Below are 24,456 nucleotides of genomic sequence, written 5' to 3' on the forward strand. Positions count from 1 at the left end.
AGAATCTCCAGTGAGTAGTATTCAATCTGACTAGGCGGAGCTGATGCAATGAAATACAGACGGGTCTCTTGTGATACAATAGTGAATAATTGTTATCAGGATTGATTGTGAGGGTTGGAAATGTAGAAGTAGACGTTATATAGCAAAGAGGGGAGTGATTAACTTTTCAGTCTAGGAGTGGAGGTCCCTAGGACCATCAAGGGAGAAGAGCAGAGAGCGGACCCTACCCAGAGAAGCAGTGATGCCTGAAATGGAGCCAGAGATGATGACGTGGAGGGTTGGAGCAGCTGGAGACTTTAGATCCAGAGAGGGAGAGCGACCATGTTCTGAAGACCTGGGGGGTACCGGAGAAGATAAGAATGAATGTAAAATTAATGTTCTTCCTTGTAAACTATCACATAATTCACAATAAAACATTTAAGGAAAAAAAAATATATATATATATCAAAATGTGAAAAAAAAAAGTTACATTTTTGGGGCTTTAAAGAAATGTTTGGTTTACTACTTGATGTGTACAGTTTGGGAAAATGTAATGTGTAGGCTTTGCTTTAAAAGACATCAGAGGGGCAAATACCCGGGGTTGTAGTGTTGGTTGAGGGAGGATAAATGAAACAAACTTAACACATTGATGATATTTGTTGAAGATGGTTGTCCGGCACATGGGTATTCTTTATATGCAGGAATTCAAAAACTTTGTAGAAAAAAATCCATGTTTTTAAATTCAATTATTTAATTATTTTTGAAGCACCCTCATACTATATATTTTCTACCTTTGTGCGTTAATGATAATTTCTGTAATAAAGTGTTTTTAAAATTTAATGTTTAAGTTACTCAAGAATATCAGTATCGAATGAAGTGTACCCCCTGCATTAAAAGCAAGTAGTAACAATTTTGTTAAATGCATTTCTTGCTTAAGTTTCTAAAAAGTAAGAAGGAGAGAATGGGAAAATATTAAAAAAAAAAAAAAAAAAAAAAGCAGCTATCCATTTTGCTTTTCTGGTTATAAAGCTGCTACTTAGTTATTCCCATTATTTATGATATGAATGTCTTTGTTATTGAGATTAATAGGCTTTCCCCTTCTTTTCACAATGTCTCAAATGGAGTTGTTTAATGGAGTATTTGTATTAGTTGGGAGTTATAATACAGAACACAGATGACTAATTAGGTTATCCAAACAATAGAATACCTTTGATCGTGGCTTTTATTGAGGAGCATGCATGTGGTTGCTGGAAAGGTCATGTATCCAAATGATAAGTATAATCTTGGTGCAGGAAAAATGACATCAATTGAGGTTGAAGGCATCTGTATTCTAGTTCAGGCTCTGTTACCTGTACTTTAATCATCTTGGTCAAGCATCTTAGCCTTTGTGGTCCTTGATATTTTACTTTATAAAATCACAAGATTGGATTGCGAGATCTTGAGCGTTCTTTTAGCTAACAGAAATCTACACTTCTCAGGCCCACCTTATATATACACACAAAACTTTTTGCCTTTAAGGTCTTCAAAGGACGATGACAGTTGCTTCATTTTTTCCTCCCCTTAGTAAACATCACAGAATGTTTGTATACGTTTTATATATATATAAAACTTCACTGGAAATACTTTTACTGCATCTCTGTCCTAGGCATTTGTATTTAAATTTTTCTGTCTTTAGTTTTAGATATCCCAGTGCTGTATCTATTTTGTTTTACGGTTCCTGAATTTTTTCTTGTTTTCCTTGACCATTCTGTGGTCTATTTGCATGTACCTTAATGTCATTATCCTGGTGGTTTCAGTGGTTCTTCATTCTCAAAAGCATTTTCTAGCTCTTCCTCATGGTTATTTATTTGATCTGCTTTGTCTTGTTTCTATGTGTCAGCAGAAATTTTCAGCTTCTTTTTAGGAATTGTGGTGGTGTTTTATTTGCATGAAATTGATGAATGTATGTTGGTATATTCTTCGGTATTCACCATTTGCCTTCTGGTGGGTGTGATCAGGAGATAAGTTTGTTCACTCTTTTTACAGTTCAATTCAGAGTAGATTTGGTAGATGTTCATTGTAGTCACTGCTCTGGTGTATAGCAGTTAATACTGGCTCCTGCCCCATTGGTAGGGTTTTAGAAGTTGTGGTTTGGCTGTATGGCATCAGTTATTGTCTCCTGTTGGTTGAAGCAAGAAGAGAAAATGCTCCCACAAATAGAAGGAGGACTAAGAAACAAAAATCAGGAAAATCCAGAAAAAAATGGAAATAAGAAAAATTAAAATTAAAAACAACCAGGAAACTGCTTCCGGAAAATAAGAGTAATTCTTTAGTGCCACCTGATGAATTCTAACCTTCATAGTTGTCTGAGAAAATTCAAGATGGCCCCACTGCACCTCTCTGACCTATTACTAGCTTTTTTCTTTCCCCTTTTTCTCTTCCTTTCAAGTCCATTTAGCGCTTCTCCTAATAAGAGCCCAGGACTTGCCAAGACCGATTTGGAAGAGACTGCTGGCATGGGCTGTTTCTGTTTCCTCTTCCTACTTTGATTGTGCACTCTGCTCTAGGATCTGTGCAGGATCATCCCTGGGGGATGTCTACACATACAAGTCTCACCTATCTTCACCAGAGAGGCAATGAGTAGAAAGAGAAAAAGAAGAAAAAAATCCAAAAAAAACCACACCCTTGTCTCTGCAAGTTGCAGACAGGTTGTGCCAACAGGAATGCTCTCTTGACTCACACTCCACTCCTTGCTGTTCAAAATGGCTGCAGGTACCATTGACCGCCCCAAATAAGAAGTTACATCCTTTCTTACTTCCATTCAAATTCCTTCTCCCAGTAAATGCTCTATCCGCTTATTATCCCTTTATCTGAAGTTCAGAGTTCTGGGATCATCTTCTGAATCTGCTTTGTCCACTTTTCCTCGTCTTTGCTGAAGAGGGTCTGCATAACCTTTCTGCCGAGTCCGCTGTCCAGTCCGAGGTTTTTCAGGTAGTTTTAGGATACACCAGGATAGTTTTATTATCTCTGCTTAAGCAATTTTAGTACTCAGTAAGGAGACTGAGAATGCTTATCTTTTAATAAATATATTTATTGTGCAACAAGTGTTCTTCACCTTTTGAAATTCTTCTGTTTGTTCTTGATGGTTAATTTGTTCACGTCATTTTAGACCTGAGGACTTAAAAGCAAATGTCTGCAGAATATAGGCAGATAATACAAATTATTAGTCATGATTAATAATTGAGCAAGGTATAATAATTCCAATTTTTCAATCTAGTCATGATTAATTCTCAGTTCTGCAGCTAATATTGGTCTTAATGTTGCAATAATAGAGAATAGAGAAGGGGCTGTGACTAATTGCAAAGTGTCTTCTGTAAGATTGTGTTTGCTACTCAATTCCATATGATGATTGCCTCTGGATCCCGTTTGTTAAATTCTCTAAATATTTAAGAGAAATGTGGTTATGGGTTTCCATTTTCTGGTCTCTGTTTTACTCTTGTGGGCAAAGAGTACTGAAACACTTGAATGGAAATAGTCCAGTTACTACTGTTTGTTCAGTTCTTCTGTTTCTCTAGTAGCTGGTAGGCAGGTGAACATCCTTATGGTCCTATGGTTTCTCTTAAGTGGTAAGTGAGAAAACAATTTATTGTTGTAGGAAAGGACTAAGAAAAATAATTTGGATAAGTTGTTGTTGTTGTAATGTGCCGTGGAGTCGGTTCCAATTCATAGCGACCCTCTACAGGGTTTCCGAGGCTGTAAATCTTTACGGGAGCAGAAAGCCTCATCTTTCTCTCGCGGAACAGCTGGTAGTTTCGAGCTGCTGACCCTGAGGTTTGCAGCCCAATTCATAACTACTACGCTACCAGAGTTCCTTTGGATAAGTAGGATTAGACAAGTCTTCCTCTCTGTATCTTTAGGTTGGCCACATAAAACCAGTGTGTTACAGAATTTTTGTATTTAGTGACAGAAGTTGGATTCCTTAAACTGAATTGTTTAGCAGAAAATCTAGAATATCTTAAACATTCATGTTGTGGAGTGCCATCCTGTCGGTTCTGACTCATAGTGACCCTACTATATAGAGTTTCTGAGGCTATAAATCTTTGCAGGAGCAGAAATCATCATCTTTCTCCCACTAAACATTCATAGTATACATTAAGCAAAAGGGACACTGTATTTCTCATAACTTTCCATCAGTTCCCAGTACTCTTTAGCCCTCTCTCCATCTCTGTGTCTCTCCTCCTTTCCTTCTCATCCACATCATGAGTTTTTAGACTGTCCATGATGCATAGCATGGAGGCCTGGTGCAGTGCTATGGTCTAATGTGTCCAACTGCAAAGTCATTTGAACTGCAAGGTTGGTGGTTCAAGCTCACCAGCTGCTCCTTGGAAACCTTGTATAGGGTCGCTATGGGTCGGAATTGCCTCAATGGCAATTAACAACAACAACAACAACATTACGCATAGCATATCCCAGACATTGTGTAAATATAAAGACTTTTAAAGACTTGGACCCAGAGTTTAAGGAATTCACACTCTAGTCAAGACCAACCTATAAAACGAATATTGAAAATTCACAATAATTGACTTACATTATCAAATATTTTTATGATGTGCTTGTATATGGGTATTGTATTATTATGTAGTTTATAACACTGTACAATAGATAAAATGCCTTAAGGACAGTAGTTAGCTTTCTAAATGGTAGAACACATTTATAGTGTTTTGAATAAGTTGGAACCCTTCATTATTAAAAATCATGCATAGCATACCGTAAAAGAGTTTCACTAAATTCTGGAAGTTATTTCTATAGACTGCAAGTTCCTTGCTCTGACTATATTGTAATATGATTACTGTATAGGATGGAGTTTTTAAGATGAGCCTTTCTCCAGATGGGACACTCCTTGCAGCTATTCACTTCTCTGGGAAATTAAGCATCTGGGCTATTCCATCACTGAAGCAACAAGGAGAATGGAATCAAAATGAGCAGGTAGGCATTTTGGTTATGACTTCTTTTAGCATGATGCTCTCTGAAGAGTGACTGTTGACAATTCTAATGTTGTTGATAATTTACTGTAATGCACATCTATTATTCTCATCATTCCAAAGCTGTTTTTTTCTTTGGTTAAATTATGACATTATCAATACAGTGGGACACATAAAGAATACCCTAGAACTGTGAATTTTATTTTAATTTGGTGTATAGTACACTGTATACGGAGTAATCTGCCCATGCAATTCTCTATTTGTGCTTGTTTGGTCATTCTATGATGTCATAATGGAGATGCTGATGTTTTGAGTGAAAGTCAGCTAATATGATGAAGGGTTCAGAGGTTCTAAAGAAGTTATCATTCTTCTTAAATATTGCAATGTGATTAGTGTGGTGCTTACTTAAGTCTTGAAGAAAGTTGCATTTTCTTTACTCCAAGGTGGTTTTCTAAGATAAAAAGATGAAGTTGTTAATTTTTTATTGTGTTGTAATGAGAGGGTTCTTTGAAAATATTTTTTTGTGGTTAGGGTGAATATTTACAAAGCAACTTAATTTTCCATTCAATAATTTATACACTTTTTGTGGCATTGGTTACAATCCCCTCAACATAACAGCACTCCTCCCCACTCCCCTTGCTTCCTGGCTTCCCACTTTTCACTGGCTCCTCTTTCCTGCCCCTTTCTGCCTTCTGAGCCTTGTTTTCGGAAGAATGCTGCCCTTTTGGTCTTGTGTGATTGATTGTAATGAGGAGTATCCTTCTCCTTGTTGTTGGTACTCACTTTTATGTCTGAATGTTGTTTAGCTGAACATTGATCCCCAGGGCGCACTCAGTTCCAGGTTTGAGGCTGACAGTCTCAGGGTTCTTCTGTCTTAGTCTCTGTCAGACTGAAGTGTGGCCTTTTTGGTGAGTTTGAATTTTGTTCTACCTTTTTTTTCTTCCCTCTTGTCTGGGACTTTCTGTTGTGATCCTGATCTGAGTGGGGAATGACAGGTTTTAAGGATTAAATGACTTAGATGTTTAAAACAGGGAGAATCAATATTTACTATAATTGAAAATCACAATGGGAAATAAGGTAGGCTCATTTGATGCCATGACAGAGTGATAGTTTAAAATGAAACTTTTCCTTAAGTGAGTGTAGTTTATGGTATTAATCTTTTACTTTATAATGATTATTTTGTGTTTTAGCGCCATGTCTCTTATCCCATCCCCTCTTATTTGTATGCATGGCCTGTCACCAGATTGGATAGTTTTGTGTTTTGTGATAAATGGAAGCATTTTTCTTGAATGACCCTAATGAAGTAATGACTTATTTTTCAGAATCCTTTTTTGTTTCATTGCAGTCAAGCGGCACTATCAAAATAATTCTTAGTAAGTCAGCAAAAAATTTTTTCCAGAGCAGTAAAGGAAAAAAGAAGTGTCTTTATATTTTCTTACTCTCTTCATAGGTTTAAACTTACTTGTTTTAGCTATTCTTTATTGTTTGATTTATCTGCAGGCTTAGGAAGCGCCCATCAGCCTTCCAATTCCTATTCACTTTCAATTTAATATGTTCTCCAAATCTCTGCTACTCTCTGAGAGTACTGGATCTTGTTAGATTTGTTCTAACTGGAATGATAGCTAAGTTGGCTATCTCTTCTCTCTAGGAGTGGATCAACTTTCAAAAACTTTGTCTAGCATACTTAGTAAAATATGTCAGCAAGCAGAACTTGCAGTATACGGTAGAGAACTGACTGATGGGCAGAGTGTAGACTAATTTATATACCATATCTTTCATGATACACAGTGAGGCATACTACATGAATTCTATGTTATGTATTCATATTCAAAATAAAAACACTAGGCCCTGAAGGTACCGCTCTGTTTTCATGGTTGTCACTATGTAGTGATAAAGTGTTTCACTTCTAATTTGCGGGAACCCTGGTTGCTCCTGGGTTATACTTTGGGCTGCTAACTTAAGATCTGCAGTTCTCATCTACCAGCTGCTGTGAGGGAGAAAGAGGAGCCTCAGAAACACTACAGAGGGTCGTTATGGCTTGAAAACGACTTGATGGTGGTGGGTTTCATTTTGGTTTTTCTGATTTGGAAAGATATCTCTGTATCTCTCAAATATGTGGGAAGTTTCACTTTGTGGAAAAATGTTTTTTAAATGGAGAAAAGTTTAACTGTGAAGGTATTGTCATCCCTGGCTTTCTGTTTTCCTATTTTCATTCTCCTAATAAAAACTACCAGCTGTTCCGTGGGAGAAAGATAAGGCGTTCTGCTCCCATAAAGATTTACAGCCTCGCAAACCCTGTACAGGGTCGCTGTGACTCGGAACCAACTCCACGGCACATAACCAAAACAACAATAGAAATATGAGTTGGAACCGACTCGATGGCATTTAACAACAACAACAATAGAAATATTGATCAATTTCTAAAGCACACTAATACTTCATTTTGTCAGCTTCCTAGAAGGTCATACACTCGATATAAGGGCTATTCACAGCAACAATGATTAGTATGCTCTTTTGTTTGCTCAAATACTGGATACCCTTTTTTACCTGCAAAGATAAATTGCATCTGTTGTACTTTTTATTGGCATATGCTCAACTTTTCTGTTAGGTACCTTTATATTTTTATGATAGTTGTTGTTAAGTGCCGTTGAGTCGGTTCTGACCCACAGTGACCCTGGATAGGGTGTCTGAGGCGCTACTGGTGAGCTTGACCTGTCGACCTTACAGTTCAAACAGCTTTGCAGTCTGGCGCATTAACCCACAGTGCCACAACAGTTGCTTGTAATTGTCATTATAATTTATTAATCTCTGTTTATTAATGTTATTCATTAAATAGAATTTTCAGAGTGGTTCTACCAAAAAAAACTCCAAAAGTTTAAAATTGTTTAAAAAAAAAAAACCCAAAACACTGACACAAATAAAACAAGTCTCTGCACCTGGAAATGATTAAGTGTAAATATGTCAGTAATTTAAAAATGCAGCCAGAAAAGTAATGGGATAGGAAGAGAATCAGGATTGAAAAAAGAGGAGGGTGGTGGGAAGTTCAGCCTGTTCGGATCAGAGTCTTTTGAATAAAGATACCCCAGAACTTGCTCTAGCCTGATTCTTTCTTACATAGTCCTCAGTACAACTGCTTTTAAGTTTATCTCTCAATCAGAAGAAGAATGTTACCAACTTATTTAGCAGATTTGTTGTTGTTGTTGTTATGTTATGTTGTTAGTCAGAACCATGGAGTTGGTTCTGACTCATAGCAACCCTGTACAGAGTTTCCGAGGCTGTAAATCTTTATGGGAGCAGAAAGCCTCATCTTTGTCCTGTGGGACAGCTGGTAGTTTTGAACTACTGACCCTGAGTTTTTCAGCCCGATTCGTAAGCACTACACTACCAGAGCTCCTATTTAGAGGATTCCATGTCCATTATTTCCAATTTGGTCGGTATAAAGTATTTCCCATGAAAGCCTGCATAGACTGGGGGAAAAAAAAGTTTTGGAGCTTGCAAAAACCAGGCCATGGACCTGGTTGATGCTATTTTGAAGAAAGCAATGACTTACCAATTGTGAACCTAATCCTGCTGTTCTGCACACTGCCTCATCATCTCACAGGCCAGGGAATAAAAGTCCTCCCGTTTCACTGCTTCTCAGCACATAGACAGACTGCCGGAGAATAGAGCAAATGCTGTCCTCTGAGATCCCAAACTGTTTTAGCCATAAAACAAATTTTGGTCTCAAGATGGGAAACAGAGAGGATTTAATTTTATTCATTCTTTTCTTTAAAATATAAGCTTATGGTAAAAATGTAAACTCCTTTTGTTTGTCATTTTTCTAGTTTCATGATTATACTGCTTTATACTAGGTTTTTGGACCCGTCTCTACCTGCTTCCTACTTTTGTGTAACCCTTCCTATTTTTCTTTCAGAAACTTCATTTCATTGTAAGCAAACTCTTATGAAACCTTAACTTTTCCACAAAACAGGTGGTTTTTTTGTTTTTTTTTTTTTTCGGTGTGTGTGTGTGTGAGGGTTTGTTAAATAAACATACCACAGGTTTATATAGCTCAGTAGAATTAAGGTGCATCTGTAAAACGTACAATATTTTTGTCACTTCTAACAAAATTTTCTCTAATAATAAAACCATTGATTACCTATTGAATACTTACTTTGTCTTAGCGTTATACAACAAGTAAGTAGAAGAGCTCTGAGATATGATTCTGTCTCTCTCCAATTATAATGTTTATTTTCTTTCCATGAATATATAGGAAAATAAATATATTTTAAAAGGTAAAAAAAAACAAAAACAACAAACATTTATTAAGCTAGTGAATGCTAACATGTGTTTCATATACTTTTTTCTATAATACTTCGCATGTCACTAGTTTAATAACATACTGATACCTGAAAGGCAAATATATATGTAAGTAGGGAGGTTAGAATCATTATTATTAATTTTTTACATAAATTATTTTTATTTAATCAACTCTAAAACCACAGTATCGAACTCTTTTTCTCTGTGAATGCAACACAGATTTCTTCAGCCTTCCCAGATGTGTTTTTTTCTTTAGCTAGTTACTGTCCAGGTACCAGAATAAATAATTGAGACAGCCTGTCATTGGTAAATCCTTAACTTTATGATAGTTATGTAGTGTACTTGAGATGTAGTGGGACGTGATGGTGAAGGTGGTGTAATTCTTTTTCCAGCAACTAGAATTTTAACAATCATACTTTGCCAGAATCTTTGTGGAGATTTTGTTGTTGTTCTTATTAGTTGCCAATGAATTGACCATTGACTCTTGTTGACTTCCATGCAACAGGAAACAAAATCCTATTTGGTTGCAGATTATACTGTTGTGCTCTATAGGGTCTTCATTAGCTGGTTTTTGGAAGGTCTCTATTTCTGGTTCATTTTAGTCTGGAAATTGTGCTGTGATCTGTTCAGCATCATAACCACATGCAAACATCCACTGATTAGACATATGAGGTGTATTGGCCAGGAATCAAACCTGGGTCTACTGAGAGGAAGATGAGAATTCTACCATTAAACTGCCAATGCTTCACCCCTGGGAATTAATCACACTAGTTGCTCCTTAGAAACCGTATACAAGGTTGCTATGAGTTGGAATCCACTTGATGGCACTTAATGGCATTAGTAATATGGGGAGTGAGGTGGCTCATCAGAATAAGTACTGGACTGCTAACCACAAGGTCAGTGGTTGTAGTCCACTAGCTACTCTTCAGGAGAAAGATGAAGCTTTCTGTTCCTTCGGAGACTTATACCCTGGGAAATGCTATACATGGTTGCTAGTTGATTAGTCAGAGCTGAATCAATGGAATTTAACAACAATATAGTATTAATGTAGTACTTTATACTGCTATCTTAAATATTTCCAGAGAAGATGTTAACATTATTGCTGCCCTGTACAACCTTAAACCTTTTTACCAAAAATGTGAACTCCGCTCATTTGGTATTTTCTTCATGTAATTTGCTACTTTATTAGTTTTCAAGAGTTTCATGATTCAATATTTTCTCTGTAAAACCTAATGATTAAAGATAGTTGTCAAAGTGCCTATTCTGATTTGTTCCTATCCAGTTTAGAGTTGATTAAATGCTTAGGCTTTCATTATCAATATGAAAATCCATCTGGAAAGAAAACTATGGGTTTTAAATTTTGTTCATGTCTGGATCATCGTAAAATTGTTTAAGTGATTATCATTTAGGATAGTTCCCATATGTTATGCTTATATCTTTATGTTTTCCTTTAAGTCTTGTTTTCTTTTAAGAAATTTCACTACTTTTCTGTTTGTACACGTTGAGATCTGTTGATAAGTACTGTCAAGTCAGTTCCGATTTGTAATGACCCTATGTAGGACTTTCAAGAGTAGCTGGTGGGTTTGAATCACTGACTTTGTGGCTATTTGCAGTCCGGTTCTTATCCTACAGTGCCACACTTAGGACTCATCTTTATATCTAGTGGACACCACTTGTCTTTTCTAGTTTGTTTATTTTTTGACACATAGTAGGTGCTGGACTAAAAGCTTGTTAAATGGATAAATCAATGAGGGATAAGTGGCAAGATGATAGTTTGTTTATCTGATTAATCTTGATATAATCTACAGCCATTTTCAGACCTTCACCTGACTAAACTCCTTGGAAATAAGCAATGACTATATATTTAATCTAAAGGATCTAACCTAGGGTTTGGCATATTAAATATTAATGTTTGTGGAATGAATAAATGTATAAAGTACTGCTTTTATGCAGGGGCTTTGATATACTTATGCTGTAGTGGTAAAAAAAAAAAAAAAAAAAAATCCACAAACAGAATCCTTAAATCTAAATAAAGTTTTTTTTTACTGATGGTAACCCTTCCATACAAAATCTATACTGTATTCTTTGGCTATCCTTCTCTGGGCAACTGCTACTCTTTAAAGTGATGGCATCTTTAGCCATCACTTTAAACATATAGTAGCATATAATACAAAGAGGAATGACATGGAGGTTGCTTCTCAGAATACATCAAGCTGGTACCAGGAGTGTGCCAGTGGTCTGTGCTTTCATGTGGGTCATGGGGAGCTTGATGATCCTACTCTTGAAGCACAACACCAGTTTTCAGAATTGTAGGCTGGATGCTATAAAGCATGAGCAGATTATGGTTCTTCTCACAGATGAGTCCTTAACATTGAAGGATGGTAAGTTTGGGACAAATTGATTAATATTAGGGGAGACATTAGGTTGACAGCTTAGAAAGCAATGAGGAACAGCTGTTCAAGAATGAGATGTTTACATTGTTTGGAGTAGAGTTAAATTTGTAATTTGTTTGGTTTTTATTTTCACTTAACCATATAGATAATTATATCACACTTCTATGTATTGTGAAGTTAAATCGTTAATTCAGCTATCTAGTGGGAATCTGCTAATGCCAGAATTCTGATAGCTAAAATGTACTGTCCTATAAAGTACTGAACCTCAAGGTTGGCTTGAACCTGCAAGTTTGGCAGTTCAGACTCACCAGCTGCTCCTCAGAAACCCTATACAGGGTTGCTGTGAGTTGGAACCATCTTGGTAACACTTAACAACAATATATTTTATTTAAACTCTTCCTTTTCTTTCCTTGAATAAACTTAGCATTTTTGCACATTTGTACTTTTTTTTAGTGATTTTGCCTAAAATATCTTCCTTCATCCATTTTTTTTTCACATCTAAATCTAACCCAATATTAAAAGTATATCACTCTATGATTTTCCGTGTGCTCCGTAGGCTTCCTTTACCTTTCTTGAGGCCATATCCAAATGATCTCTTCATTCTTTGACAACCCCCTAGCAGTTTGGACAGTTACAGATTTGACCTTGGATTATTGTCATTTATAGTATTCATTTCTTAACTCTACCTAAATTGTATGGTGCTTGAATGTGGTACCTGTGATATTGGAATTGTTTTCTTTTCTCCTTATCTCTCATAGTGTAAGTGTTCAGCATTTATTGATTAATTAGCATAAGAATTCACATTTTGAGAGGATATAGGAATACTAGTACTATGCCAGCTAATTTTTTTTTTTTTAATTGCTTGGACGTTCTCATTAGTGTCCAATGATTTAATTAATCCATCCGTTAAAAGATGGATTCAGCATTTAGCTATTATGACAGGTGGGCACACTGATGAATTGAGTTACAAGAATGACTATGATACAGTCTGACTGCTGAACAAGGTTTCTCCTTGTGTTTAAAATGGAATTTGCTAAAGACTCTGATATTGAAATTATCTTCAAACAACAGTGTAGTCCCCAATTTTCTGGACATCTGTGTCTTAATTTTCTAATGCTTTATGATAGAAATACCACAGATGGGTAACTTTAATAAACTAAAATTTATTACTCACAGTTCGGAGGCTAGACGTCTGAATTCAGGGCACTGGCAATGACTACTGGAGAAGGCTCTTTCTGTCTTGACTGTGGTAGAAGGTCCTTGTCTCTTTAACATTCTATCCCTAGGTGATCTTCATATGACTTGGCATCACTGTTCTCCCCACGTCTGCTTCTTACTGGCTTGCTAAATCTCTTATATTCTAAAAAGACTGACATAACACACACCATATACTAGTACTGTCTTATGAACATAGCAAAGAAAATCCATTCTGAAATGGGATTATTTCCATAGGTATTATTACTGTTGTTGTTAAGTGCCATCTAGTGGGGTTTGACTCATTGCGACCCTGTATAGGTTTTTAATGAGCAAATAGTAAATTTGAACCATAGACCTTGCTGTTCAAACCAGCCTTGTGGTCCAGTGCTTATTTTACAGTGCCACACCAGCACTCCATCCTTATATATGGTGGTGGTTATATGCCGTGGAGTCAGTTCCCATCCTTATGTGTAGAGGCTAGGATTTATAACATATTTTGGGGGGGGCACAGTTCAATCCATAACACCTTGGCCCTCTTAGATTGTTGTTTAGTGTCTTATAGTCAGTTCCAACTCGCAGTGAACCTGTGTAGAGTTTGTGAGGTTGTAAAGTTTTGCAGGATCCTCATCTTTCTTGTGCCACTTGACTGGTGAGCTCAAACAAATGACTTTATGGTCCAGTACTTATCATACTGAGTCATTTTGCTCCCTTCCACTAGATTGTTGTTGTTACTGTTAAATGCCATTGACTCATAGTGATTCTGTTTGGGGCATCGGTAGAGTGTCTGGTGAGTTTGAACCACCGATCTTTTGGTTCAAACCAACATTGTGGGCCAGTGCTTTATCCTATAGCGCCATACCAGGACTTCTTCCAGGAAATCTGTGCAGGAGTAGACAGCCTCATTTTCCATCTGCAGAGCAGCTGGTGAGATTGAACCACCAAAATTGTGATTGGTACTGTGATGCTTATCCAACTGTACTACCAGGACACTTTTTGTATACTTTAAAAGGGCTAACATTAGATTTTAATATTGCATGTATGTTGCCATAATAAAACAACAATGATTATAATTCAGCCTTGGGTACACTTAAGTATGTATATATTACATTGTAATTTGACAAAAAGTCTTAAGAAAACTTAATGAACAGTCTTACTAACATAAGTAGTGTGCTTTAAAAAGAATTTTTTTTTTTTAAATCAAAGTTAATGATAATGAGATCCATGAATAAACAGTACTAATGGCAAGGTTGGAGTCCTGGTATGGTGCTGTGGACAATGCACTGGACCACAAGGACAGTTTGAACTACACTGACTGCTCCTTGGAAACCCTATACAGAGTCATTATGAGTTGGAACCAACTCAACAGCAGTTAACAACAACAATAATCATAAGGTTGTTGGCTCAAACTCACCAGCTGCTCTGCAGATGGAAGACAAGGCTGTCTACGCATGTAAAGATTTAGTCTTGGAAAATCTATGGCATTTTACTCTGTCCTGTAGGTGTGCTCAGAGTCAGAATTGACTTGATTACAGAGAGTTTGGTTTTACTTGGTTAAATATATAATTCTGTTGCATTTAGTACATTCACGTTATTGTGCAACCGTCGCTTCTATCTAGTCCTAGAACATTTTCATCACCACACATGGAAACCCCTTTATACTTTCTCTTTAGACCTTGACTTTCATTAATGTGCTTTCTGTTTCTATGGCTTCACCTATTCTGGATATTTAATGTGAATTAAATAATATAATCTGTGGTCTTTTGTGTCTGGCTTTTGCTTAGCATAATGCTTTTGAGGTTCATCCTTGTTAATAGCATGCATCAGTGCTCCTATTCCTTTTTATCACTGAATAATATTCTACTGTGTAGTGTATCCACTTGTTAGTTAATGGACTTTTGGGTTATTTCTACCTTTAAACTGTTAGGAGTAGTGTTGCTATGAACATGTGTGTTCAAGTTTATGTTTGAACACTCATTATCAAGTTCTTTTGGTTATATACTTAGCAATGGAATCATTGAGTCAAATAGTAATCATTTAACTCTCCCTCTCCTTCCTTTCTCCTACCCTGCCCCTCTCTCCCTCCCTCCCTCCCTCCCTCCCACCCTTCAGGCCTCCCTTCCTTTTCTTTCTACTGTCCTAGTGTATGTAAAGTGGTTTTTTATTTGATACATATATCCTTCTGATGAATGATGTTCAACACTTTTTAAAATTGCTTTTGACCACTTATTTACCTTTTTTTGGAAAAAAATGTCCATTTAAGTCTTTGCACATTTTTAAATTGGATTGTTTGACTTTTTGTAATTGAGTTGTAAGAGAGGGGCTTCAGAAAGTTCATGGAAGAATTCAATTATCTTTTTTTTTCTGTTTTTTTACCTTTTTATTGTGAATTGAGTGACAACCATGTTGTGAGGTGTTTCTCAGATTCATTGTTATTCTTCAATGTTGCTTAGTATTCTGTTGTGTGTATGTACTGAAGTCTGTTTATCCATTTTTCCATTGATGGGTATGTAGCCTGTCTTCATCTTTTTATTATTGTGAATAGTGCAGCAATGAGCAAGGGTATGTATATATCCATTAATGTCACGGCTCTTATTTCTCTAGGCTATATAATAAGTAGAGGAATTGCTAGGTCCTAAGGAGCTCTGCTAGCAGCGTAGTGGTTATGACTCAGACTGCGAACCTTAAGGTCAGCAGTTTAACTACCAGCTGCTCTGTGGGAGAAAGATGAGGCTTTCTGCTCCCATAAAGATTTATAGCCTCAGAAACCCTGTACAGTGTCGCTATGGGTTGGAACGGACTTGACGGCACTTAACAACAACAACATGGTATTTCTGGAGACCTGCTGTGGTGTTGTACAGTAAGCCCCCTAGACTGTTAACTGAAAGATCTGTGGTTCAAACCCACCAGCCACTCCTCAGAAAGAACTGGTTCTATGGCACTTAACAACAACAACAGTGGTATTTCTATTCCCACTATTTTTGAGGAAGCGTCCTCAAAAATAAGTAGTGTGCTTTAAAAAGAATTTTTTTTTTTTTAAATCAAAGATCCACAGATCTTTGATTTTTTTAAATCAAAGATCCACAGATCTTTTAAATCCACAGATGCACCATTTTACAGTCCAGCCAGCAGTCTCTGAGGGTTATAGTCGCTCCACACCTTCACCAGCATTTACTGTTTTCTGGTGTGTTTGTGTGTGTGTTTTCAACTTTGCTTTAATGCTGGGGAATATGCTATCTCATTGTTGTATTGATTTACACTCCTCTACTGGGAGTCCTAAGGAGCTCTGGTAGCATAGTGGTTACGAATCGGGCTGCAAACTTTAAGGTCAGCAGTTTGAAACTACCAGCCGCTCCATGGGAGAAAGATGAGGCTTTCTGCTCCTGTAAAGATTTACAGCCTCAGAAACCCTGTACAGGGTCACTATGGGTCAGAACCAACTCGATGGCACTTAACAACAACAACTGGGAGTCCTGGTGTGGTGCTGTTGGCCAATGTGTCAAACTGCAAAGTCATTTGAACTGCAAGGTCAGTAGTTCAAGCTCACCAGCTGCTCCTTGGAAACTCTACACAGGGTCACTATGGGTCAAAATCTACTTGATGGCACTTAACAACAGCAACAACTGGATAATGACTAAATAGGAACAAGTAGTCCATCCTCTCCTTTTTCTTAGTCTGTCTTCATCTGGAAGTTCAGCTGAAATCTGTCCACTATGAATTACCCTGCTGGTATTTAAAATACCAGTATCATAGCTTCCAGAATGACAGCAACATACAAGCCACTGTAGCACGACAAAGTGGCAGATGTTATGAATAACAGCGAAACACTGTCAGATAGCACCAGAATATTGAATATTGAAACACGATGAAGAGCACTAGAATATTGCTAGGTGTAGTGCTGGAAGATTAGCCCCACAGGTTGGAAGGAACTCAAAATGCGATGGGTGAAAAGCTACCTTCTCAAAGTAGAGTTGACTGTGATGACATGAGTGGAGTAAAGCCTTTGGGACCTTCATTTCCTGATGGGGCACAACTCAAAATAAAGGGAAACAGTTGTAAACATCCATTAATAATCAGAACAAGGAATGTACGAAGTATGAATCCAGGAAAATTAGAAATTGTCAAAAGTGAAATGGAATGCATAAATATTGATTATTTTTATTATAAATATGATTATAAAATGGTTATTTAATTATCATTCCCAGGCATGAGCGGAAATGGACTGGTATTGGCCATTTTGAATCTAATAATCACATGGTTTAGTATGGTGGGAATGACAAATTGAAGAGGAATGATGTCACATTCATTATCAAGATCTGTCTGTGATAGGATAATATCCATAAGTCTATAGGGAAGACCAATTAATACTACTATTATTCACATTTACTCACCAACCACTAAAGCCAGTGATGATAAAATTGAAAAATTCTGCCACCTTCTTCAGGAGTCCTGATATGATGTTGCAGGTTAATGCTCTGGACTGCAAAGTTACTTTGAACTGCAAGGTCAGAGGTTCGAGCTCACCAGCTGCTCCATGGAAACCCTAAACAGGGTCGCTGTGGGTTGGAACTGACTCGATGGCACATAACAACAGCAACCAAGTTCTTCAGTATATAATTGATTAAACATGCAATCCTTATGTATTGATAATTACTAATGATTGGAGTGCAAAGGTTGGAATCAAAGAGGAAGAATCAGTAGTTGCAAACTATGGCCTTGGTGATAGAAATGATGCAGGAAATTGCATGATAGAATTTTGCAAGTCCAATGATTTTTTCATTGCAAATACCTTTTTAAAACAACGTAAAAGACAATTAGACATACGTACTTCACAGATATCAAATTGAGTACATCTGTGGGAAGAGACAGTGGAAATGTTCCATATCAGCAGCCAAAACAAGGCCAGGAGCAGACTGTACTAGACCATCAATTGCTCATATGCAAGTTCAGACCGAAGCTGAAGAAAATGAAAGCAAGTCCATAAGAGCGAAAATATGACCTTGAACATATCCCGCCTGAATTTAGAGAGAGCTTCTGAAAAACAGATTTGATGCACTAGACACTACAGACTGAAGACCAGCTGAGTCATGGGATGACATCAAGAGCATCAAACAGTAAGAAACAAAAAAGTTCATTAAGAAGACAAGAAAGAAGGAAAAGACCAAAACTGTTCTAAGAGACTCTGAAATTTGCTTTCAAGCAAATAGGAGAAATGAAGAAGTAACTGAGTTAAATAGAATATTTCAAAGGGTTGATCGAGAAGACAAAGTCAAATATTATAACACTCAACATTTCTCAAACTGAGAGTGCTGAAGAAAAACCTCAAGCCTCGACTTACAATATTGAAAGACTTTATGGGAAAACTATTGAATGATATAGGGAGCATCAAAAGAAGATGGAACGAATACACAGAGTCACTGTACCAAATAGAAGTGGTCGATAGTCAACCATTTCAAGGGGTAGCATATGAACAAGACCCAAAGTTACTGAAGGAAGAAACCTAAGGTGCCCTGAAGGCATTGGCAAAGTATAAGGCTCTGGAAATTGACAAAATAAAAAATTCAGTGTTTCAATATTCTTATGCAGCACTGGAGGCACTCAGTCTTCTATGCCAAGAAATTTGGAAGACACCTACCTGTTCAGCTGACTGGAAGAGCGCCATATTTGTGCCCATTCCAAAGAGAGGTCACCCAACAGACAATGCCATTAATATCACATGCAAGTAAAATTTTGCTAAAGATAAAATGGCTGCAACCCTACATTGATTGAGAGCTAGTGGTTCAAGCCGGATTCAGAAAAGGATATGGAATGAGAGAATATAATTTTTGATGTCAGATCTTGGCTAAAAGCAGAGAATACCAGAATGATGTTTACCAGTGCTTTATTGACCACACAAAGGCTTTCAATATGTGGATTATGACAAGCTGTGGTAAACATTGGTGGTGGTGGTGACTGTGTGCCGTGGAGTCGATTCTGATTCATAGCGACCCTGTACAGGGTTTCCGAGGCTGTAAATCTTTAAGGGAGCAGAAAGCCTCATCTTTCTCCCATAGAAGAGCTGGGAGTTTCGAACTGCTGAATTGAAAACACTAAGGAAAATGAACATTGGGGAACATTTGATTGTGCTCATGAGGAACCTGTGCATAGATGAAGAGGCAGTTGTTCAAACAGAACAAAAGAACAGTGAATTGTTTAAAATTAGAAAAGTTGTGTGTCAGGATTGTATTCTTTCACCATATTTATTCAACATGTATGTGGAGTTTATAATCCAAGAAGCTGGATTATATGAAGAACAACATTGCATCAGGATTGGAGGAAGACTTGTTAACAACCTGCGATACACAGATGATATAACCTTGCTTGCTGATAGCGAAGAGGACTTATTGATGATTATCAAAGATCACAGCCTTCCATATGAGTTGCACCTAGATATGAAGTAAACAAAAATCCTCGCCACTGGACCAATAAATAACATCCAAATAAAAGGAGAAGAGATTGAAGTTGCCAAATACTTCATTTTTCTTGGATCAACCATCAATACTTATGGATGCAGCAATCGAGAAATCAAATGACATATTGCATTAGGCACATCTGCTGCACAAGACCCCTTTAAGGTGTTGAAGAGCAAAGATGTCAGTTTGAGGACTAAGGTGCATCTGCCATAAGCCATGGTATTTTCAGTATCCTCATGTGCATGTGCAAGTTGGACAGTGAATAAGTAAGATCGTAGAATAATTGATACATTAGAGTTGTGGTGTTGGAAGAGAATATTGAAAGGACCACGGTCTGCCAAAAGAACAAACCAATCTGTGTCGGAAGAAATACACCCAGAATGCTCCTTAGGTGGGTTGAGAAAAAGAGGAAGACATCTAAGGAGATAGATTGGCACAGTGACAGCCGCAGTGGTCTCCAGCATAGCAATCATTGCAAGGTTGGTGTAGGACTAGACAGTGTTTCATTCTGTTTTGCATAGGATTGCTATGATTAGAGCTTGATTGGATTGCACCTAACACCAAAACAAAACCATGATCACTGGATAATGATGATTATGTGCTTTTTGGCCACCTGAAAGTATTCTTTGGTGAAATGTGTGTTCAAGTCCTCTGTCCATTTTAAAATGGAATTAATTTGACTTTTTCATGTTGAGGGTGTTAAAATTTTGTATAAATTTGAGAGATGAATCCCTCCCTTGTCTGTTATGTCATTGCCCTAACTCCCCCATCCCCAGTCTGCTATGTTTCCTTTTTACTATTTTGGTGATGTCTTGATCACAAACTACCTCATTTTTAGAAGATCCCATTCATATAATTAGTTTTATGCTATTTGTGTGTTTTCAGTTATGTTTGATAAGTATATTTATGCCATGTATCAGAGCACTTAAATTTGTCCCTGTATTTTCATTGATGACCTTTATAGTTCTTGGTTTTGCATTTTGGTCTTATATCTATGATTTAAAAAGTTTTTTGAATATGGTGTGAGATACTGATCTTGTTTCATTCTTATGCAAATGAATATCCAGTTTTGTCAGCATCATTTAATAAAGTAACCGTATTTTTCCCTATTTAATGAATTTCAGCCATTTGTGAAAGATCAGCTGACACTAGGTGGATGAGTTTACTACCAGGTTCTCAATTCTGTTTCTTTCATCTATGTGCCTTCTTGTACTGTTGTTAAATGCTGACTCATAGTGACCCTGGATAGGGTTTCCAAGGAGCAGCTGGTGGGTTTGAACCCCCAACTATGTGATTAGCAGTCCAGTACTGATCTCTTTTAACTGCTGTGGCTATGGGTTTTTTTGTGTGTGGTTTTGAGATCTGTAAGTGAGAGACCTCCTACATCATTCTTTAGTAATATTTTACCTATCCCGTGCCTCTTTCGTTTCCATAAAAGTTAGTGATCAGTTTTTCCATCTCTTTAATGACTGATACTGGAATCTGGATTGATATTGCATTGTAGCTGTATATAGTTTGTTTTTGTTTTTTAAATTGATCTTACACATTGCTACTTTATTGAATCTTTCAGTGTCCCAATCATTTTCTTTCTGAGTCTTTTGGATTATTTGTGTATAGTATTGTATCGTCTGCAAATGGATTTGTACTTCTTCTTGCCAATTTGTATGCCTTTAATTTCCCTTTTTTGCCTTACAGCTCTGACTGAGACTTCCAGCACAGTTGTCCAATTTCTGTTTGCAAAAGGAGTATGCTTTTCAGTTTTCTCTGCTGAGGGCACTGCAGGCTGTTGGTTTTGCATGTATGTCTTTAATTATGTTGAGGAATACCCCTTCTTTTCTTGTTTTCTTTTGAGTGTTTTTAATCAAGAATTCGGTATTGAATTATGTCAAATGCCTTTTCTACATCAACTGGTAAGGACTAACTATGTGGTTCTTTTCCTTTGTTTTATTTATGTTGTAGATTATGTTGACTGTTTTGCTAATATTGAACCATCCCTGGTATGAATCCCATGTGGTCATGATGTATTATTATTATTTATATGTTGCTGGATTCTGTTGGGTAGGATTTTGTAGATAATTTTTGCATTATGTTTGCATCTATATCTTCGAAGAAATACAGCTAGAATGCTCTTTAGAAGCCAGGATGGTGAGACTTCTACTTTCATACTTCAGACATGTTATCAATGGGAGAGCAGTCCTTGGAGAAAGACAGTATGCTTTGTAAAGTGGAGGGGCAGCGAAAAAGAAGATCTCCCAATGAGATGGATTGGCACAGTGACTCCATAGCAGTGGGCTCAAGTGTAGCAACAATTGTGATGATGAGGCAGGACCAGGCAATATTTTGTTCTGTTGTGCATAGAATTGCTGTGAGTCAGAAGTGACTCATTGGCACCTAACAATAAGTGTTCATAAGATGTCGGACTAGTCCATGGAGAGGGACATCATTCTTGGTAAAGTGGAGAGTCAATGAAAAAGATGATGACTCCCAATGTGACGGATTGGTACATTGACAGTATCAATGGGCTCAAGCCCATAAAAACATTTGTGAGGATGGTGCAGGACTGGACAAAGTGTCTTTTTCTGTTGTGCATTGGGTCACTGTGAGTCAGAACTGACTTGATGGCACTGTTGATAAACAACAGTGTTCATGACTGGAGGCTTGTTGGCATTGTAGCATCAGTACTAGACTGTTAATTGTAAAGTTGACAGTTTCAGCCTACCAATTGCTCTGTGGGAGAAAGATGCAGCTTTCTGCTCACATAAAGATTTGCAGCCTTGGAAGCTCTATACAGGGTTGCTATGTGTTGAATTTGACTCATTGGTGGTAGGTTTTAGATTGGCTGGTATGCTCAGAAGAGATATGTTCTATACTTTAATTTTTTTTAGTGGTGTCTTTACCTGGGTTTGTCAGAGTCTGTTAACTTCATAAAATGAATTTGGAGTTTTCCATCCTTTTCTATGTTCTGGAATAGATAAGTAGAATTGGTGTTAGCTCTTATCTGATGGGTAGAATTCACCAGTAAAGCCATCAGGGCCAAACTTCTTTTTGTTGAATGTTTTTAAATGACTTGATCAAATTTTTATTATAGGTTTGTTCACGTTTTCCATTTCAGTCCTTGTTACTTTAAGTGGGTAGTAGTATGTTTCTAGAAATTTGATTATTCTAGATTTTCAAATTTATAGTGTTCTTTTGCCTTTTTTACTTCCATTGGCTCTGCTGTTACATCACCCATTTCTTTTCCTATTTGTACTATTTTCATCTTCTTTCCTTTTGTTAGATTTCCCAGTTGTGGTGGTGGTGTGCCGTTGGAGTCTAATCTGACTCGTAGTGACCTTGTATAGAGTTTCTGAGGCTGTAAGTCTACGGGAGCAGAAAGCCTGGTCTTTCTCATGCGGAACCACTGGTAGTTTCAAATTGCTGACCATGAGATTAGCAGCCTGACTCATAACCACTCTGTGCTACCAGAACTCCTTAGATTTCCCAGTAGTTATTCATCCTTTCAAAGAAACAATGACCTCTCTTGTCATGTTGATTCCTATTGCTTTTTCATTTACTTCTGCGGGAATCTTTATTATTTCTTGTCTTCTGGTGACCATAGGTTTCTTTGCTGTTACTTTTTAATTGTTGGAGGTGTTTATGTAAGATATTTAATTTTTTTTTTTCTTTTGGGACGTATGCATTTATGTCTATAAATTGCCCTCTGAGCTCTGCTATTGCTGTGCCCCTAATGTTTTGGTATGTTGTGTTTTAGTTTTCATTTGATTCAAGGATTTAAAATTTTTTTTCTATTATCCTATAGTTTTTAAGCAGGGTGTTATTCAGTTTTCATGTATTTGACTATTTTTCTTGATCTTCCTATAGATTATTTTAAATTTTATGATGTTGTGATTCTGAGAAGATGCTGTGTAGTATTTTAATGTCTTAAAATTCAGTGAGATTTGCTCAGTGATTTATCCTGGTGGTGTACAGCAGGATGTCCTTTTAGGCTTAGGAAATAATATCTATTTTGATATTTTAAAATGGAAGCCATGGTGAGCTAAGCCCTACAACGTTCAATAGACTTCTGTGAACCCTGGTGAAGACCTGGTTAGCCAGTAGTGTGGCAAGACCTGGGGACTCTTGGACCCAGAGTCAGTGACATAACCACAGAGGACTAGAGTGGAGAGTGAAGCGTCCAGCTGATAAGAAGAGAGGGTATATGCATAAGAACACCCACACTTGTAGATAATACCCACTTATCTTGGCTTCAGTGACTGGATGATCAGAGCTCAACCAGAAGTAAAAAGAAGAGGGAAAAAAAAAAAACGATTCTCATACAATTTGATGAACTTGACCTACACCTATGGAAGCAGTAGCTCAAAAGAGGGAACAAGTCCTTACAGCAAGAATCATTCCCACCGCCTCCACACACAGAGTAGACAAGGATGGGCAACTTGGACATTGGCTACCCAAAATGGAGGGCGGGGGGCTATAAAGGCAAGAAGTGACTGGCTTACAAGCTTTCAAGAGGGAACCTAGATCCAGAGGGCCTGGAGGAAGGTAGAATCTCCAGTGAGTAGTATTCAGTCTGACTAGGAGGCGGAGCTGATGCAATGAAATGCAGACAGGTCTCTTGTGATGCAATAGTGAATAATTGTTATCAGGACTGTTTGTGAGCGTCGGAAATATAAAGGTAGATGTTTTATAGCAAGGAGGGGAGTGATTAACTTTTCAGTCTAGGAGTGGAGGTTCCTAGGACCATCAAGGGAGAAGAGCAGAGAGCGGGACCCTACCCAGAGAAGCAGTGATGCCTGAAATGGAGCCAGAGATGATGACGTGGAGCAATGGAGCAGCTGGAGACTTTAGATCCAGAGAGGGAGAGCGACTGTGTGCTGAAGACCTGGGGGGTACGGGGGAAGGATTGCATGGAGGTGATTGTAACCATGGCAATGAACCGATATATGATAGAATGAATGTAAAACTAATGTTCTTCCATGTAAACTATCACATAATTCACAATAAAACATTAAAAAAAAAAAAAGGAAGCCAGTAATAAATTTTAAATAAAATATTTCTGCTTCATTGTAGAGGGTCTGTGTAGTGATCTTAGGTGAAAAAATACATTCAGTTTGTTTTAGCTTTATCATGGCTTTCTTCAGATTTAAGATTTCAAATTAACATCTAAATTATTTCTGACTG

General features: G+C 37.3%; 1 protein-coding gene across 1 annotated transcript in view; it reads left to right on the plus strand.

The window, feature by feature from the left end:
* The window catches only part of NBAS (neuroblastoma amplified sequence), a gene marked incomplete at its 5' end in the record, with an annotated part of 556,069 nt that overhangs the window by 95,078 nt on the left and 436,535 nt on the right, over window positions 1–24,456 (plus strand). The window contains one exon of the mRNA XM_006869470.1: window positions 4,816–4,944. Within this exon, the coding sequence (XP_006869532.1) occupies window positions 4,816–4,944 (129 nt within the window). The remainder of the gene's footprint in view (window positions 1–4,815; window positions 4,945–24,456) is intronic.

Source organism: Chrysochloris asiatica, unplaced genomic scaffold (assembly GCF_000296735.1).
Source record: "Chrysochloris asiatica unplaced genomic scaffold, ChrAsi1.0 scaffold00131, whole genome shotgun sequence".
In the NCBI taxonomy this organism is placed as follows: Eukaryota; Metazoa; Chordata; class Mammalia; order Afrosoricida; family Chrysochloridae; genus Chrysochloris; species Chrysochloris asiatica.